Genomic DNA, 21,319 nt, shown 5'->3' with positions numbered 1-21,319 from the left:
TACCCTCCAGTGTTTCAAAACACATTCTCCAAAGAAGGCTTAAATTTCTGTTTTGAGAGTTGCAAATCAACGTTTACTTCATAAAACGGAAGTCATGCTTTTAAACATTTTTTAAAATGGGGTGGGGGGTGGACCCTAAAAGACAATCACAGGGAAGAAAAATGAAAGAAAATGTCATTTTAAATAAAATTCTGCAGGTTTCTGAATTTGGTTTCTTCCCTTAAATGCCTTCCTGTGGCTATCAATCAGCCTGCTAACAATGAATAACAAATTTCTCAACAAGAATGTGAACATTACTAATATAAATTAATAAATATGGATATAGTCTTTACAGGGTTTTAGATTTGCTCCCATTAAATAGAAATGTTTCTTTAGCAAGTCTAGTTTGAAAAATAATTTAAAAATTCAAAGTGATCTACTTGTAATAAAATATTGCTAGATCTGGTATCACCTTTCTATTAAGTTACTGGAAAGAAAAATTTTATAAACTTCCCCAAAATGTGATTTATTTCTTTTATAATTTTTACTCAGGAACAAAGAACACATTAATGAACACAATATAAGTAACTCTTTGAATACTTCACTCATTTCATCATGTGGCTATAAACACAGTAAAAATTAAAAACGTATATTATTTTTAAAAATGTGATGTATTTAAATAATTCTACCAGTGATCTTATCACTGGGCAGCAAATGTTTTAGGTTCGGTATTTATTTAGATGTTTAAGTTGTCTGCTATTCTCTATTACAGGTTTATTCAAAAAGAACATCACCTACAGCATAAATAATCTAACTTTTTAAATGAAAACAAATGAAAAAAACCCTATAAACATGGGACATCACCAAATTCAATAGATCTAACTAGAAATCTAAGCAATAAGCTTAGATATTTGAAACAAACATAAATTATGGTTATACAATTCTGTAAGTCACATACATAATTTTGAATTATGATAAACACAACATGAATACAATGAACTAGTTTTGTACAGAATGATCTTTTAAAAGATAATAAAAGTTACAATATAAGTTTAGAAAATTCAAATATCTGAGATTTTTCAGCAAATGATCTTGAACTAAGTTTGTAATCAAGTGTTTATAGTATTACAAACCCAAAATCGTCACACAGAGCTTGGTATGTCTGTTTTCAAATGCTTCTTAAGTCTCCCCATTAAAGTGTGAATTAAGATGCCGAAGGAAATCCCCCCTGGATGTAATGGAAGGTGGGAAAACTGCTTGACAGAATTCACATACTCGAGGTATATGCAGTTCTGAGCCTGTGCCACTTAGTACCAATAAGTCATTGTCTTGATTAGGACAGGGCTTCCAAACCGGCTGCAGGAAACAAACAAAAACATTTTGTTATTTGTAAAATCAACTTGCATTACATTTCAAATTCAAATTTTTTGAATGGGTTATATGCATGTATATATGAAATTCTCTAATATGAAAGAAAGCAAATTACTTTTCCATAGAGTTAGCATGAGACATGACTCGATTCTCTTTTTCATAAAGGGCACAACTAAACTTTGATGAAGAATCACTTAAAATACATATCTATGCACTTTATCTTCACATATTTAAAAATCTTCCAGCTTTAACACCAGCCTATTTTAATACCCGTTATCACAAAGGCAGTAGCTTTGGAATAACAGTCAATAATTGAGCGTTTTAAAAAATTAAATCCTATCTTTTCTATTTTACGATAGAATCCTTAAGTTACAGGACCTTTATTTATACATAGTACACCGGACATAGTGTATGTGTACATGCATTTTGCTGAAGAGCTATTTAAATTTCACTACTATTTATAAGTAAATACACAATGAATAAATCATCTAAGAATAGATATTGTTTTGACTTTTTGAAAAGAAGTTTTCTCTTTCAAAGTACTAAAGAAATTCCATTGATCGGGTTTTTGAAACCTTAAATATTTAAATGAATCATTCAACAAAATCTAACATCGATACATTCTTTTGGTTTCTTATTTTTCTCCTGTTACATAGTTTGGACTTCTTTATTCTTTCTTGAGGCTGAATGAAGTGAAACCTGTCAATAGTTGCCCAGTTAAAGAATTACAGAAAATAATAATTCAATAGAATTACTCCTATTATAGGCAGTACATAAATACCTTTAAATAATTGAATTTATTTATTTTTTTTAAATCTAGAAGGGCAAGAAGAAGCATTTAGTTCCATAGTAGGTGCTCAGTAAATATTTGTTGACTGGAATATTTTATTTTCCTAAAATGTTATAAACCAAATAATTTTTTAAATTTGCTTTCTTACCTTGATACAGGTAAATTACCTTGACATAGCTAAATTCTGATACTTTGAGGACAATCACCTCAAAAAGTCAGTTTAAAGAGACACCTTTGTGCTGGTATTATTAATATGCTTTTAAAGTAACGGCCTAATCTAACACTTGATACAGTGTTAGTTTTCATTCTCTTACCCAATCTCTTTCATTCTAGTTAACCAATCATTTACATAAACAGTATACATATTATTAATTGAAGCATTTGGGTTTCACAATATCGCTGTCTTCTTATAAACATTTTTACTGGACAGCTGTGTACAGTTGGTGTAAATATACAAAATCTGTCTAAGTACCGAGATACATTCAAATATCAGTACAGAGGGCTTATAATAACACTGACTCAATTCTTTTCGTGAGAAGTACTAATTTTATTATAAAAAATAGCAATATTTAAAACATTTTTTGAAATTTGAGATAAAACGATTTTTAGAAAAATATTTCTTTCCTGATAAAAGAAAAGTAGTAATAATTGTGAGTCTAAAAGCAAAAACCTAATTAGTTAACTAGATTAAAATTTTACTGTTTGCAGTTTTAAACAAAAAGTACAACTGATTAATATGTACCACTCTCATGGGAAATTGATATAGATAGAAATAAAGGATTATGTTAAAATAATTCTTAATAAGATCTACAAAATAATAAACAGACTTAGAAGCAACTTAGCTTCTAAATTTGGAGAGCCAATTTTTTTTACTGCCAATTTATCTTCAAAGTCCATATTTATCGTTCTCTATGAGGAGCTATTAGTTCAGATTTGATCTCTTCATAGAATTCAGTTGGGACTCCAATCACTGACTCAGCAAAAATAGGAAAACTATGACACAGAGCAAATATAAACTGATATATTTTAGATTTTGTAGTGATAAACTGAATGTATTTTAAAAAGTGTTAGGTAATAATGATTGATAAAAAGTAAAAATCTGAAATATGTAACTGCAATTTCACGCCTCTTATCAACAACTCAAGATTTTATATTTATCATATTAGCTTTATTAATACAAATAACATATCAAAGTGTTTTAAAAAACCCATTTTAAGAAATATTCTTTCAGTCCTAAACAGGGCCTTCAAAACAAACTAATTTTGCCTTTTCTGCCAAAATATCAATTATCTAACCTTATGCCCCATGTCTTGTGACAGCTCAACACCAATTCTCCAGCATTTTTTAAGCTGAATACTTTTCCATCAAGTTGTAATCACATACCAGCTGTTTCCCTTGCTGTAGCATAGAAAGCAAATGCACAATGCAGGGTGCCATCTACTGAAACATGAATGCACAGACTAACTAGTAAAAGAACAAGGAAGAGACATAATGGAGAAAAAAGTAACAAGCATTAGAACTGATGCACTTCACAGCTCCACGGGCATTCTATTTGCAATAAATGAAATTGCTTAATTTGCTTCATTTAGTAGTAACTATAACTGAGACTATGATGTGAAATAAGGTACAATGTAGAACACAAGTGAGTTTATAATTAAAGCTTATTGTCAAAAATGCCTAGTTTTCCCCACTACTAAAATATATCACAGCTTGATTATTGCCTCCTTTGTATGCTGATTTAAAAGTCTATAGCCTATAAGAGTACTTATAAAGCCAAAGGGAATTCATCAAGTTGTTTAAGACAGAGAAATCACGCAAATGTTTGCAAGTTATATAGACATTTACACCAATCTGTATTTTCATGAGTATCTGTTTATTCTAAGAAGTATATATTTTCATTTGCCTTCAGGCATTAAAAATTTTTTTTAAAAGAATCATCCTGTGATAGGACCTGAATAAAAAGGGGTGGTAGGATTTGATTGGGGGACCATGAGTCATCTGCAAGTTTTAGGAATATTAAGCTATTTGATTAAAATCATACATATGCAGAAACAATTTAAAAAATATATTAGGCTGCATGTTCAGTGCCAGATTAGAAACCAAAACCAAAACCAAATCCTACATATCTACGTACTATACAACTGAGAATGTAGTAGAAGTATTAGTTGAAAGACAGGTCACTTATTTTGATAAATAGGAATATACGTGCAATTATTTACTTATGAAAAATCATGCATTCTTATAAAGATGAGTATGATCTACACAAACTTTTTAATAGAAAAATGCCATGTGTTTCACAGTATGAAATTTAATAAAGAATCCTATTATAACACTAATGGTAAGTAAAAGAGCTTTTGAATAAGGGACTAAAAAAGTGACACATGCTAGTTATGGATAAAGCTAACATGTATTTTAAAATGTGACATAAATTTTAAAATACTTTATTATAGAGCTTTACCATATTCATCTTTTATAATTTCATGACATTTATTACAGAATCTTTTATTGAGAGCTTAACTTTGGCTAGTCATTAGTTTAAAAAGGATTTCCGATAAACGTGAAAGAGATGCATAGCTGTGCATGTCTGGTAAAATGTGTGTTCACACATAATATATTTGTTAATGCAAAACAGTTACCTGCTGTGGTCCTCGGATAGCTTTTCCTGGGGAATCAAGAGAAGGAAAAAGTGCATCAGATAGGTCCTGAAGTGGGAATGTATTTCCATATAATGCATTATGGTCTCCAGGTGGCAAACACGGAGCTCTATCCAGAGCTGTCCCGATAGAAGTGTTTACAAGATTTGAAGGTTTTGTTTTGTCAGTTGTTTTAAGGTTTTGTATTGCTGAAGCTATGAGGTCAATTCCCTGAATTTCAAATAAAGTTTCTTCTGTTTTAACAAAGTTTCCTGGGTTGTCTCTAAGTTCCATATTAAATTTATCCTGGCACACAGCCTCAGATGTGGCAGGACCAAGAACATTGGGTCTTTCTGGAGTGCTATGCAAGAAAGTAGAGTCACTGTCCATCGGTGGAAACTTGACATTAAATTTAGAAAGTGATTCAATAGAGGTGTCTTCCTCATCTCGGCCCAGTCCTCTTGGTGTGACAGATGTGATGCATGGTGCACCTCTATTTATATCATCTTCAGCCTGAGGCTTAAAAAGCGCTTCTTGTTTATCTGTTTTATCTGTACACTGTATAGGCATCGAGCATTGTGTTTCTACAGGGAAAAGAACACAAAAGGAAAATAGTCACATTCCAATCATTCTTAACAATCTGAATATTCAATTAGATTTGGACAGATGAGTATTATTTTTCCTACTGGTTTTTATAGCAACTGAAGACAATTGGGATTTTTACATTTGCTACCATTTTACACAGAAATATTAGCAGTCTTCAGCGGGTGAGCTGGAATGTAGCTTATTAGTTACAGTTTAACTGCTTTGTCTTTTCCCAGGTCTTTTGCTGTAAGCTTTGTATCTTGTTCACAGTTCTACTGCTCTACACGTAAAAAACATTTGCTTGTAGTGTATACATTTAAACATTTTGTCAGTAATGGAAGCTGCAACTGTGAGCTTGCTTAGACAAATAAGTTGTTAAAAGGGAAAATCCTTACTAGGCATATCTATATATAAAACAGGTTATTATCCATATGAATTAGGTCATTTATTTCCTCTAATATCACTGTATGACAAAGTATATCACCAATCAATTTAGCTATTGTCTACTCTCAATAATCTACGTGATGGAGCGGTAGTCAGGGGGTGGGAAAGAAGACAGTGGAGGCAAAAGGAGGATGAAATTTTGGGATGTATGTTTAGAAAACTGTATGTGAATATAAGATTTTCTCATCTTATAGATTAAAAAGGCCTCTAGATAACAGGCAGATCTCAGGTACATACTAGGGCCTCTGTAGCTCATTTATCTAGAAGTCACTTATCCCACAAATCCAGTTCTCTAGAACTTAAGCAAAAGCTAAAAAGTAAGTAAACAGAGCTTCTGAGGAGTCAGAATTAGAGCCATAAGCTTCACAGACATATAAATTTTGCTCTTATTTTCATTTTAGATTTATTCTAATAAGCTTGATGAGGTTAACCCAGCTCATAGCTGGTTAGAAGCAGCAAATTAAAAGGTATGGGTACATATTGCTGAGAGCAGATATACATATCAACAAGAGCTAAAAGCAGGAGAGGAGAGAAGAAAAACGAAAAGGCAGATGTAAGAACTCAGAAAACACCAGTCTAGTGTGGGGCCAACAAGGGCTATATTTCTCAATGCAAACAAAACAACACAAAACAAACAAACCCAGTGATCAAAGCACTCTCCAAGTTGATGATTCTGAGATATCAGAAAAAGGTCGATTATGTTCCACAATGTTACTTCTAGAAGGCAGTGAGGTTGGAGGTTGGTATTTTCATTAAATGGATAAATGGTAAAAAAATTTTTAAATTAGCTCTCTGAAAAGGTAGTCATCAATGAAGTTGTACATTCACAAATGGAAAATTTAACCAATTTTCATGCCAATTTAAGCATACAGGATATACAAAGCACCCTGCACAATCCAGGTTAGTAGGCATTTAACAAATGTCAGTTTCTTTCCCTTCCTCTAGTCTTTGCAGTCTCATGCCACAGCACATTCCAACATGATATTTTTTATTTGGACATGACGGTAGTACAATACAACCAACTTCTTTGGTTCACCCTGTTATATATCTACTGCCTCTCTTTAGTATATAACATCTTCTCCTACTGGATTACAAAAGCCTTGGAATTGCTTTCTTGCCTCTAAATTTATTTCATATTCAATCCATTCTCTACATTGCTTCCCCCCACCCTCCCTTAGTTTTTCTAAAGTACACATCTGGTCTTGTTACTTTCCTAATAAAACTTCTTCATGGCTTTCCAAGGCCCTCAGCCCTCAGTCATATAAAACTGTTCATGATTGACTCCTGGTCACCTCTCCATGTTCTTATCTCTCACCATACCTGTTTCACTCTGTTCTCCAACTATAATGAACTTTGTTAGAGCTCTCTAAAATAGCCCTGCTCTCTTATTTTTTGACCTTTGCACATGCTCTGCAGACTGCCTGATGTATACCCTCCTACTACTCTTTGCCTAACTCTTATTTTTCACTTCTTATCTTAAACATGAAGTTTCTCTGGATGGCTCTCTCTGGCTTCCCAAGACTGGTTTAGGCATGATGCATGGATGCTCTGCAGACTAAACACTCTATATTGTATTTGCAAGCATATCTCTCTTTCTTATTAAAGAAGGTTTCTCGAGGTCCTAAACTATGTTTTGTTTTCCATTTATCCCTAGTACCCTTGCCAGTGTCTGGCATATAGAATGCCCTCAATAGATGCATTCTGAATAAATCTGTATTCTCTTCCCTACAGAGCTTAGTGTAATAGTCTACATTTACTAGAGAATCTGGGACTAGGAATGGTACAGTAATTGAGAAGAAGCTCAATTTTTAGCAGGATTTCTTTGTACTCTAAGGTTCTTAGGTCCATTAACTCTCAAGTAGTCATTTTCCTGGTAGTAGACTTAAGAATGGCAGGAAATTCTAGGAAACAGTCAGGAAAACCAACTGTTGAGTACCCAATTCTGTAACACCTGAGAAGAAATCTTTTTCCAAAATATTTTTTTCTTTCTTCCCTCTTTTATCTACTACTGTCAGAAGCATAATATTTGATATTTTGGTTTACTTCACTGAAGTCTGTAGCACAACAGAACTAAAACATTTCCAGAATAACGTTGTATTTATTATTTGTGACAGTTATGGTAAAGCTTAAGAATAATGTTAGGAAGCAGTTTCAGTGGGAAAGAAATTGAAGTTAAACACTCAGTGTTCTAGTTGACAGATATATACTCAGATTTAGACCTGTGCAATTTAAAAATGGTCAAAGTATTAAGCCATTGATAACAGGGTAGGGCCAATGAATATATCACCATTCCAATGTTTTGATAAGATGTTGATGTTCAAAAAAGCATGTTTATGAATTCTAGGTGCTACATCTCTATAGCTAGTATATTTTAAGTAAAAATAATTCTTTTACTTCAGAAGTTCTGTCTTTAGTTGGCACAAAAGATCGATCTCTAATAAAAATGACAAAAATTAAGATGGAAAAATTAGAGCCCTTTTGGAGAGGTAGGAGGAAGGGAGGAGAAGCAATAAATTATGTCTTTCTACAAAGATTGTTTTGTTTTTCCAATACCACATTGTGTTCCTTTTCTGAAAATAAAATGACAGTAGTAAGCAAAAAGTGAATTTACACTATAGAATGACTTTTAAATAGCCTAGATATAAGAGCTATAAGAAATGGAAAGTAATCTTTAATTAAAGGGGTGTTAGCACTGCTGCAACATCTTTCAGAGTGAAAACAGTAAATCACGTCTCTTGGGACTTGTATGCAGAAATATCTCAAGTCACAAGACTAAAGGCAAATTTATCATAAGTGATCAGTTTACCTTCCTTTTGTTTACAGAAGTGCTTAGTAGCCAGATTCAATCCCTAGTATTTTGCTATTTATATTGAACTACTCATGCAAACACCAGAAAGCCAGTCTGGGGTTTTAGGGAAAGGTGGAACTTTTAAAAGACACATTACAACACATGTGTACAACACATGTTCCTTTTAAGTGATTTTTTATACTAATACTAAATTTGTACTTTGTACCTCCAACAGAACTGGCCTTCATGAAACAGGTAATGTTTATTTCTCAAATCAAATTACAAGAATCTATCTGTACTGTTCCATTAACTTTCAGGCAGAAGTTAAAAAAAGCCCTAATGTTATAATTTTACTTAGCTCATATATGGTAGTGCAGCTTCAAGGTTGCTTACTAACATAAATTAATGTTTAATAAGACCCCCAAATAGCAACCGAACGCTTTGAGAGATATATCCTATACTTATTTTGTACGTTTTCCAGGTTGAAACTTCTCATTAAGAAGATTAGTAATTATGTCATTCATTTCAATATATATAGTGCCATATACAATAAAGAGAGAAAAAGCCAATTACATAATATAATACACTACAGAACTTAAACAGCACTTACCGATTATAAGCGGTGTGAGATGCAAGTTGCAGAGCCTTAGCCCTTAATAAGCACTTAGAAATGTTTTCACAATCAAAAAGAAATCAATTTCAACCAATAAATACTACCAATAATATTAATATTACATTAAATCAAACTTACCATTTGCAGTGGCTGGTACATTAAGTTTGCTTAAGTGGTCTTTTTGTGCTTTTGCTAGCATGCGTATTCTATGAAATTCTTCTTTCAGATCCCAGAAAGTCTTCTCTATATAACTGCTAAAAATAAATCAATATTTTAAAATGTAAGGCTATAGCTTCAAATATTTTAAAATCAAAATTAAACTTACATAGCATCTTTTTATTACCACAAAATAATTATTGAAAGGTTTTAACTTTTGTTAAACAAATATTTTAAATTCCTAGAAAACATCCTCCTCAAATATTCTAATGTTTGGAGAACCAGGAGAAAAATGAAAAGTTCTAATACATATATGTAATGCAGACTAGCATATCTACTTATTCATATATCACACTTGTGCTGTCTCATTCTCACATTAGAAATTTCAATGTATTGATTTTTGTTCTCTATAAGCATCTTGAATAGAAAATTAAATATTCCTAACTTAATGGTTCGCATTAAGAGCCATCTGTAAAACAATGTGGTCATAATACTTGGTCTATTGAAATATTAGGTCTTTAGAGAATCTAGTTTTTAGACCCATCTCTGCTATTAACTGTATGACTTATTTAGGTCATTTTAACATGGAAGAGTTTTAGATTGGTCTCTTCTAGTTCTAAGAAGCTGCTATTTTCTTACATTTAAATTGCTAACATTTAAAAATATGTAAATAAGAATATATTTTGATATTTATAATTTTTAGATTTGCTGAAAAAGAATACAGAACTACCTTTCATGGAATAAAGGAATGCCAAGACTCCCTGGCGAAGTTTCTTTTCTAGGAGAAGAAATCTCTTGTCTTCTTTCCTTAAAGATACAAAATGATCACCACTTTAAATTGCTTCTAAACTCAAATGAGAATGGGTTAACAGAAAACACATGGAAAATTTATATTCCTCAATGAAAAATAAGTTTAGGTAGTTTGCAGTTCTATCTATAGATCTATATGTATATAACAATATATATAGATAGAACTATACATCTATATAGATAACTATATATCTATAGATCCATATAGATACGTCTGGAAGCTACCTAAATTTATTTAGATATACTTATGGTACAACAGATTTTTTTTTTCTTTAAATGAGAACTATCAGGGGAAAAGGAAAATGAAGGTAGAACAATAAACAATAGGATGAAGACATAAAGTATTTCTGGTAATTTCTTAAGTTACTGTTTCCAATACTGATAATTCCAAGGAATTTCCTCAAATTTACATATTGATCAAAATTGCTACTCTGATCATCTCAGTAACACCTGATATAACCAGAAACTTTAGGGAGAAAAAAATAGTGTGTGTGTGTGTGTGTGTGTGTGTTTGTGTCTGTACTTCTTTTCCATTATTGGTCTATACATTTAAATCCACGTCTTTGTATTTTGTTATAGTCTTTGCTGAGGAATGCAGCAGTATTAGAGGAAGAAAACCAAGCTACAGCTCCTAAGCATTTAACAAGCATTTTAAAGATACTGTAATTATGTATTTAAGCTACTTTAACACAAGTTCTTGCCTTTCACTCCCACCCTGTGGCTTACATTGGTATTACATTTATTCTGACATTTAAAAGTCAACATTGAAAAACGTGTGATAATCTACTGTATGGTTTAGATTTTTAATATAATCTTCAATCATACATAGAAAACTCTGAGTACCTTATAAAGTTATATGCAAAGATTTTAAGGAGTCCTAATATTATACAATCATAAATTATAATTCAGCCAAAACTGCATAGGTCTTACACAAGTTCAAATTCAAACCAGTGGACATTTATATTTAGTGACTTTTTAGATTTTATTCAATTAAGGTCATTGTAGCTATTATTAAAATGAGTGATTTTTACCTTACTGTTTCTTATTATCTCAGTACAGCTTTTAATCTTGCTTTTTGAAAAGTTCTTTCAAGTTCTTAGGAATCTATTTGTCCTTTAAGAAAAAGATTTGATGATTTTTGTTTGCTTTTCTTTAAATTAATCTTTTCCAATTTAATTCAGTTTATTGCTCTACTTTTTCCAGCTTTTTCTAATTAATGTAGCTTTTCTAACTTTTCTGATATACATTCTAACATAATACGGTATTTTCTAAATACCAGTGTTTGGTTAACATTTCTAAAATAGAGTATTACTTTAGAGTAATTAGTTAAAATCTTGGCAACTCAAACAATTTGTGATATTATATATTATGTTGTCAGGTTGAGGTAAAATAAAGATCATTTGCTGCTGCATACTTTGACAAACATTGAGGCCATGCCTTCTGGATTAAAACTGCTTTATTGGTCTTAATAAAGCAGTCACATCAGAAGACATTTTCACATTCACAGTTTGTTTTTAAAAGTGGCAGACAAAGTTGTTTTTTTTTTTTTTTTTGACAAAGTTTTTATTTAGTGTTATGTGCAATTAGAACACTCAATGGCTTTTAGTGTGGACTAGGAAGAAAGGCAACATTTTAAACTTAGCCAACCATTCAGGATACTACAAAAGTATGAAAACAAACCTTTAAAAGATTATATTGTCTCTCTAAAAAAAAAAAAAATCAGAGGTAATACTAAGAGACTAGAAACATTTGACAATTTAATATGTTAAACAAATCATAACAAAATAATTAAATGAATGATTAATCTTGTAAAAATTACTACTAGAAATTCTCAATATGAAAAATTTTATTAGGAGCTAGAAGGAACCAAAAAAAGGAAGTACTCTGTAATTTTAGCCTAAAAATGAAGACAGTTACAGAAAGTAATAAAGACTTTCAATTTTCAAAGCACTGATTTTGACATAAACTAGGAATGACCGTTTCTGATGTTAAAGAAGCTTTGAAAACTAAGTGGGGTGGGCAGAGTAGGTGAAGGAAAAGTTAGAAAAAGAATGATAAACCTTTGTTTGGCTTAGCAAATAACGGATGTCAACTTATTTCTGTGATATTTAGATTTGATTACTGGTATGGGTAAATTTATCTGGAAAAGGTTCCTCGGGTGTACTGGCAGGGGGTAAAGGAAATACTTATTGAGGAATATCTAAGGTCTTCAGCTTCTTTGGGGTTAGATATATAGCTCTGCTTACTATTTTTTTGTGTGTTATTATTATTGAAGAAAAGTATTACTGAACGTACGAATACACTACACCTTACATCCCCAGCATCCCAAGAAAAAAATTCAGAAAGGGACCTTTTAACATGTTAGGTCCAAAAAAAAAAGACAAGCAGTTCTCTGACATTTTGAAGTAGGATTTTTCTAGAATGGCTGTAGCATGTTAATGCTATTTTCCATTACAGCAATCTGACACAACTTTCTGAAAATGATCATTTTTTCAAAGGATTTAGGGTTAGTATAATTAATGGCAACTCCAACACTTCCCAGAAACCCAAACTTTCTTTTCAATGCTAAATATCTTAAAGACAATTATTCAGTTTGTTGAGCATCCCAGAGTGTAAGTAAACATTAGAAGCAAATAACTTATATTTTTCTTTCTATTCTCAAATATTATCCTGGTGGACCCTACACTGCAGGGAGTTGAAGTTATTGCAACTTCAATAAGAAAGCAAAGGAACTTTGAATATTTTAATTTAGGATATTTTAAACATTAAATCATTCAACAAATGAATTTATCTTGAGGTACTAAAACTTAAAATACTTAACATTATAAACTGTTCCAAGTACTAGTTTGGAAATGCTGAACTTGTGGAATGAATACTGAAATAAGAGTTTTTTACACGTCGTACTTTTCATTTACACTTCTAGTACGGCACTGGATAAATCATTCAACTAAATCATTAAGATAAATTCACTTGAAACAGTTGGAAGATGTGAAATGATTCCTTATATTTCCTTTTATGTGAAATTGGGAGAATTTTGTTTTAGTATATGTAAATCAATTTAAGCTTAATATATGTAAATCAATTTACCCATCTCATAGACGGGTATTATATAAAAAAATATGTTCAAGTGCTATCTGAATAAGCAATGCTATTTAAGAAGACAAAACAAAAAGTGGAAAATATTAGTCCAAAGCTAGGTTTATTCTTAATGCAAAGGTAATGGGAAATATTTTTTTGCTAGAGTTCAGGATCTGTTAGATATCAACATCTCAAAGAAAGAAATGTATATTTTCCCTAATGCCTGCCTTTTAAAATATTTGGTACTAAAAGTGAAAGTATTCTATTCTTTTTGTAAACCAATTTGAAAAATACAGAAATGATTCACAATAGTTAAGATATGGATTCAACCTAAGTGTCTACTGGTGGATGAATGGATAAAGAAAATATGAATGATTACATACACACATATATATATATGTGTGTGTGTATACACACACACGCACACACACACACATACACAGAGGAATATTTTAAGGCTGACTATGTCAACCCTAAAAAAGAAAGAAATCTTGTCATTCGAAACAAAGTAGATGAACCTGAAGGATATTATGCTTTGTGAAATAAGCCAGGCACAGAAAGACAAAAAACTGCATTATCTTATTTGTATGGGGAATCTAAAAAAGTCCAATTCATAGAAGCAGAGAATAGAATGGTGGTTGCCACAGGTTTGGGGGTGGGGAACTGGAAAGATGTTTGTCAAAGAGGACAAAGCTTCAGTTATATAAATAAATAAGTTCTGGAGATCCAAAGTATAGCATGGTGACTATAGTTAATACTTCTATATATTATATACTCGAAATTTGCTAAGACAATAAATCTTAAATGTTTTCATCACATTAAAAAATAAAGATAACTGTGAAGTGCTGGGTATATTAATCAGATTGAGTGTGATAATCATTTCATATTGTCCATATATCAAAATATCATGTACTGTAAATATATACAATTTTTATTTGTCAATTATACTTCCATAAAGCTGAGGGGAAAAAAGAAATGCAATGAAAAAAATTTTTTTTGCAATGAAAAATTTTAATTCAGAATCATGTTTTTTTCCTTAAAAATATTAAGCAATTAATGTCAGCAAAATTGAGTTATGAAACTTTTGAATAATAAACTCATTAACACAATATATATTCCTCTCATATGGAAGGAAAGGCTAATACTGAATATCGGTGGTAAGATTTCAATGATACATATTTGAACTATAGTAGTAAATATCACTTTATTCCAACGTTCATATCAAGGATTGCCTCTAAACTTTAATGGAGGTCCCTGCATACAAAAGGAATATTAATTTCAGGTGGCTCAAGCACCTGAGTTTAGCTAATATTTGATTTTGTTTCTGGATGAGGCTTAACAGAATTATGCTTTTAAAACAAACAAAAAAATGTAAACCAAGAAATAAGTTGAGGTGAGACGGTATGAACTAGTAAGAGGAATATAAACTATGGAATAGTTATAAATACCAGTTTGATAAAATTTACTACAGAAAAAGGAAAAATAAACAGTGGAAAAATAAACTGAAAATAAAGATTCACTTATCACTTCCATTTTTGAAACTAAGAATAAAGTGTTGAAGGACAAACTGAGGTCGAATGTTTCCTTACCAGTTTTAGACAGATTGAGACAAAGATGTTACAGATAAATGAAGCACTGAATGTGGCTGAATGAGGGAGAAAGAAAAGGGCTGAGATTGGGAAGAGGTTAAGGCAGAAAATAGAAAAAGAAAATATAAAATAATTTGATAAAAATAAACATAAAAGCATAATAAAAAAAAGTTTGAAGACAAAAGGTAAATTAAAAAAAAAACAAGGAAATTGTATTTATACGAATTTATGGCCATGTGACATCTTCAGTTCTCTCACCCTCATTAACATTACTGAACAAGAGAAGCAAGAGGAACACAAGTCCTAGAAGCCTTGTCTGTTCACGTGATGCAGTGTGCTAGGCAAACCCACTGCCAGTTTGGGAGCAAAAATGGGATCCATCCCAGAGTTGTAAAGGAAATGGCAAGAAAATAAACAATGTAAAAATAAAATTAAATACCCCAATTACTTCCAAGTTCTTTACAGGGTTCTGGTTTAATATATCCGCGCCCCTCCCCCCCACCCCCAACCTCTATCAGTTCAATGTTACGATAAAACATTCTTTTTGAAAAGTTAAAATCCTTTACCAGTACTGCCACAATTACTATAATTTCAATTCTATGAAGTTAATTTGAAGCAGAGTGAGATTAATACTTTCCCATTGTCTGTCTTTTGAATCTTTCACTTTGTATTAAGTTCCTTTTGCATATATCTTTTTGAATTTATTTTCTTAATAGGAAGAAATATCTAATTGTGGGGATGCCTTTTTGTATGAAATAGAAAATGAATAACTTAAATGACCAATTTTAAAAAGTAAGGTTTCCCATAATCCCCTCACCCCTTCTCCAAATACTACATTTGAAATGCATGGAAAATCTTTTCCATTAAGCACAAATTTTGTTATACCATCAGCATGGTGAACAGAAAATATCTTCGTGAAAATAGTATTACCTAAGCAATTTGCATGTTTTATTTAACTTAACCCATATAATCTTGTGAATTAAGTATTTCCATTTGATTTTAAAGTTTGCTATAGTAATAAGGCTTTGGAGAAGTCTAATAGTTTGTCTACAAGTCCAGGAGGTGGAGTAGCTCCAGTTAGAACCCAGGCTCTTAATTTCTCAGGCACAGGGCTTGGCTACTGGAGAAGCAGAGTAGTGCAGTTATCTAGCATGGTGAGGAAGATACACAATGGTAACATTTACACATTGCACCAATGCAAAATAATTTTAAGATTCTAAAACCTGTCTGTCATACAACAAATATATTTCTCACTGAGGAGTAGTTATAAGCCAAGTTTTGCTATTTAAATATTGCCTAAGAAAAAAACACTTTGGTATGACTTTTTTTGTGTGTGTGCTCAAGAATGTCCAAGTAGAAACTGACATCCAAAAATAACCTAGATAGATAGATAATCTTTCAAGTCCTGCCAAACCAGTTCATTTGTTGACAGAGGCAATTTGGCAATAGTTTCTTAACCAAAATCTCATAGTATAATTATTTCTCAAACTTGCTATTAGAAGTTAACCATTTGATACCATGACAACGGAGTATCTTATTGTTAAATCTATCCTCTCAAAATCTTAACTCTTTTCCTTGCTTTCCTAATAATCTCCTAATAGAAGAGTGGGCACAGTTATAGCTGATTTAAAATCCTTGTCTGACAATTTCACTATCTGGAACATCTCAGGGTTGGTATCTGTTCCCTTGAAAATGGGTCACATTTTCTTGACTCTCCATATGTTGAATAATTTTGGACTCTACCCTGAATGTTGTAAATATTTTGTTGTGGAGACATTACGTTACATGGTGCCAAAGAGTTTTTTGATGTTTCTATTTTTGCAGGCAATTAAGTTGGTTAGGCTCAGACTCCAAACCGCTACTCCTCTGAAGAGTAGATGTTCATATTTTGGTTCAGTCCTTTAAGCCTCAGCTGCAAACTGGTTTGTTTGCCCCATACATCCATAGATTCAGGGGATAGCCAGAGACTTGGGCTGAGTTTAAACATAGAACTTAGGGCTCTCTTCTGGCTCTCTCTTCTCTGGGGTTCCTTCCCTCACTCTCTGGTGACCATGGTTATTCTGGGCTCATTCTCTCCTGGTTCTTCCAGCCAGAATTATGGTGGGCTTTCTATTGGAATTTTAGCCACTCCAACTGCAGCCACCCATAAACAAAATCACAGAAAACTGGGAATTTACTCTGAGCCATTACTTGCTCTACATTTTGACTCTCCTCCAAAATGTGAGAAGTTCAGCCTCCAAAGCCTTCAGGTAGTTGTTTTGTATGTTGTACGGTTTGATCAGGTTCTCCCCCTTGAATTTTTTTTTTTTTTTTGCTAGTATAATATTTTTCTTTCAACTTTTAGTATTTTCATTGGTCCTTCTTCATTCTAGGCCATAAATGTGGGTATTCACTAAGGTTCAGACATGGGTATACTGTTCTTCCCTCACTATACACCCTTGTTATCATTCATTCTCATGTCTGTTGAATATTCATCCCTAAAGTCTGTATCTTTAGGCTCACCCTCTCTCTTGATAGCCACTCTCAATTCTCTTTTGATCTAAAACATTTTCACTTGTTCTGCTGTCTACTATAGACCAAGTTTTAAAACACAATATAATCACTGTTTCCTCAAGTCTGGTTCACATTTCTAATCTTTATTTCCCTTTTTAAATGTAAAACCATCCTCTATAGCATCAAAAAATCTAAGGCAAGATAAAACCTTAAAGAAACTGACATTAGGCTTTCCTAGAATAGTAAAATCCAAAACAAAACTGGGGGTCTGACAATAGGCTACCAACTTTTTATTTTGCCAAGAAAGAAGTTAGTCAAAACAACTACCTACTAAGATCTGTTATTGTCTTCTTGTCAAAAAGGGAAAGACATTTATCAAAAAAAGCAGATTCGGCTTTAAAAAAAATGTTATCACTTTGTTCTCAGGACAAGATGAAAAGCAAAAGCTAAGGAGAGGAATGGGGACTCCGAGGCTGCAGCATGGGGAAAGAGGAGGAAGAGACAATGTTTAACCAGCAGTGGAAAGAAGGAAAGTAAGATTTACTGTGGCCATTTGGCCATCCAGCAGAAATACATTCCAGATGATACTTTCAGGGAATATGGACAAGTCAGTGACTCCCTGCAGCACTATTTGGATGAAATGTACAGGGAAACAAGTTAAACAGTGAAGAGCAGTTAGGGATAAAAATAAGAGTGGGTAAACCCATTCAATGAGGAATCACTTAGATGAAAACTGAGTTGAAATATAAAAATCACACTGCTACTGATAAACACAACGGAAGAGAGAAAACAAAAGATATCCACCTCAGAAAAACTTGGTTTTCCAAAAGGGACTTATTAGAGAAGAAAAAACAAATCACAGGTTAATGATATACAGAATACCTGGGATATACTTTATAAGAGTTTAATTAAAATTTTAGGATATATCTATATCTTAGAGCAAAATATCAAGTGTTTGTAAAGATGTATAACTAGCAAAGAAAAAAATCTTTCAGGGAAAAAGTCAGCTTTCATAACATAGCAAGACTACTTAAACAAGCAACAGAGCAGCTCAGAGAGCATAACATGTTAGGTGCAAATGAAAATTTAGGTGAGCCTTCTTTTCCACCCCCCTGCCAAATTCTAGCAGTATCTTAGAGGGGACTACAAATCCAGTAAGAAGTTGTTAAATACAATATTGGGAAAAGTGCTAGCTACAGATTCTGTGGTTAAAGGAAGCTAAGCAGTTTTCTTACTATTGATTTCACATTCTTGTGCTTTTACAAATGACCAGGGTACACAGCATGTAGGCACCACACTATCTTTCAGCAGAGTTTGCTCTGGGCTTAATGTAGTAGGTATAGATAAGTAACCGGGAGTAATTTACAGGCATCGTGATTTAAAGTATAAAGATGTAAAACAATTAATTATCCGACAAGTGTGAAAAGGACTGATGAGCAAGCAATTTGACCTTCATGCATAAATAAAGGTTCCTGAGGAGATGCTAGAATATTCTGAGCATATATATATGTATGTATGTATATATATTTTTTTCAGTAGGATGAAAAGCAAATAACTTACTGAGAAAAAGGCAACATGATTTTTCTAACAGGAAATTATAATCTAGTAAAACCAGTGGTTCTCAAAATATAGTCTAGGAACCCTGGGGGTCCTGAGAACCTTTCAAGAGATCCACTGTTACGAGCTAGAATCTGCATGGGCCCTGAGCGTCACTGCACATTTTTGCTGTGCATGCCAAAGAATACAAGTCCTGGGACATTTCTCAGAGTTCTGTTTGTACATGGGCAAACTTGAAAGATGAGGTATCATGTTTCCCTCCTGGACAACAAACAGGCTGCTTACTGCTTGCTATAAAATGGTGAGGTTCCCGAGCTCAATGTTCCTTTCCTTTAATGCAACCACTGATGTCCAGGCATCCATCTGGGTCTACCATGTCACCCTGTAGATGAGACCAACACAAATATAATGCTCTTGTTGCTTGCTGTGTTATGAATAATAAAGACTTTTTTCTCTGATCCAGCAGTCTTATGTCTTCTTCCAGCATCCATGGAGCAGGAACTGGTTAACTTATTTGCTTGTAAGTAGAGTAAAATCAAATTCCAGACCCTACAAGCCATGGGGTCGACTATTATCACTATTAGTTGTTATTTGCTTATTTTTTTATTACTATGTTGGCACTTACACTGACAATGCAAAATCAAATGTGAGTAACTGTTGGTGCCTGAGTATGTCCAAGGCCATGGTACCAAACTGCAGTTACTGTATTCCTTAATGCCACACTCAGTAAAAAAAAAAAAAAAAAAAAAGGCAGCCAGTTTTACTTAAGACAGTCCTTGATAAAACAGTAAAGATTATTAATTTTATTGAATGTAATCCCAAGTTAACATTCTTTTAGTATTCTGTGTGACAAAATGGGAAATATACACAAAAGGCTTCTATTTCATATTGAAATAAAAGGGCTGTCTTGGGAAAAAAGCATTTGTGCAATGAATGGTTTGAATTAGAAGATGAACTAGTCTCTTTTTTAATGGAATGCCATTTTCACTTGAAGGAGTGACTGACACGCAAGCTATGGTTATTCAGACATTTTCTCAAAAGCAAATGAAGTTAGCCTTTCATTTTTTAAAAAGTAACAAAAGATTTGTAGTCCATGTTTTTACGTGAAAATTAAAACGTTGAAAAACTTGTTCCCATTATAGTAAGCTTGACAGTTGTCTGATACTTAAGACTTTTCTGATAAGATCAGTGATAATGTTAAATGTGATTTTAAACTATATTATGAACTAAGTCAATATGTGAAAGATCTGCAAAGCTCAGTGAACCACCATTTTCCAAACGAACAATTCATAATGTTACAAAATCATACATCAGTAAAAGATACATTCAAAGTACAAGACAGACCAATGACTTTTAATATAGCAGAAAAGTTCATTAATTTTAGCTTTTATACAGTAGCTAACACCTAAGAAACTACTTACTGAGTTTTGATGTAGTATCAAAGAAGAATATTCATGATTTCTGAAAAGGTTATTAAAATACTCTTCCCTTTCCCAACTACATATGTGTGAGGCTGGATTTTTCTTCATATAGTTCAACAAGAAAAACAACAAAACAAAACAAAACCCCCACAACATATCACAACAGATCAATGCAGAAGCATTTTGTAATACTGAAAAACAAGTATCTTCAAAACAGATTTTGAGAACTTTTAGGATGACAGATTATATTAATAAGAGAAACAAGATTGTTTTGAGGGGCTAGTCCTATTACAAAGGTTGAGAGAATAGCCTTTTGTGCCTTGGTCAAGAGAAATCAGGGCTGAATAGAATATACAAGCTCTGTTTTGTGGGTTCTGTAGAAGAGAAGAAAAAAGAAAAATGGGAAATGTGAAAAAGAGTATAATTGGGAGAAATATGGGGAGAAGAGCTGCACTAGAGATACTCAAATTTCCTTAGAAGTTGGGGAAGAGAATTTAAAAGTGATATGCCACTTCTCATTTTCTTCTCTCCCCAAAAATTATTTCCAGTATTATAACAAAGCAAAAATCCTAAAATGATGTACGAAATTAAAAAAGAGACCCACAATAGGAAAGGGTTAGGATCAATTAATAATTTAGATCTGAAAACAAAATTTCTACAACAGAAATTTCAATGTAAATATTAAAATGCTTTGGATGTCAACATATATTTTTCTTAGTTTGTGATACATTTATTACGGCACTTTGCAAAATACTCTGAACTTTAATGAATAAACTGGTTAAAAATAATTTTTTTCCTTTTTATTATTATTCTACCAGAGAGTCTATAAACAAAGACTAGTCTCCAAAGAGGAATAAAATAAAGGTTATATATAAAAATAAGGTATATTTGATCCAGTCTCTAGAAACAAAACCAGGGGGAATAGGACATTTGCTCTAACTGAAAAGGCAAAGTGCTACACCACACACACACACACACACACACACACACACACGCGCACAAGCGGCGCACC

General features: G+C 32.4%; 1 protein-coding gene across 7 annotated transcripts in view; it reads right to left on the bottom strand.

The window, feature by feature from the left end:
* Window positions 1-484: 484 nt before the first annotated feature.
* TANK (TRAF family member associated NFKB activator) overlaps window positions 485-21,319 on the bottom strand; it is a 63,622-nt gene continuing 42,787 nt past the window's right edge. For 5 of the 7 annotated variants that reach the window (XM_006921117.3, XM_006921118.3, XM_025039462.1 and 2 more), the window contains 4 exons: window positions 10,090-10,166; window positions 9,342-9,457; window positions 4,777-5,357; window positions 485-1,335 (listed from right to left, as the gene is read on the bottom strand). In XM_006921117.3, the coding sequence (XP_006921179.1) occupies window positions 1,159-1,335; window positions 4,777-5,357; window positions 9,342-9,457; window positions 10,090-10,166 (951 nt within the window). In that variant the 3' untranslated portion in view covers window positions 485-1,158. Of the gene's footprint in view, window positions 1,336-4,776; window positions 5,358-9,341; window positions 9,458-10,089; window positions 10,167-19,158; window positions 19,269-21,319 lie in introns of those variants that run through there. The other 2 variants (XM_015596422.2, XM_025039463.1) reach the window with 2 other exon arrangements.

The sequence above is a fragment of the Pteropus alecto genome, unplaced genomic scaffold (genome assembly GCF_000325575.1).
Source record: "Pteropus alecto unplaced genomic scaffold, ASM32557v1 scaffold3, whole genome shotgun sequence".
Classification (NCBI taxonomy): domain Eukaryota; kingdom Metazoa; phylum Chordata; class Mammalia; order Chiroptera; family Pteropodidae; genus Pteropus; species Pteropus alecto.
Note: the sequence above shows the minus strand (reverse complement) of the source record. Positions and strands in the feature narration are given on the sequence as shown.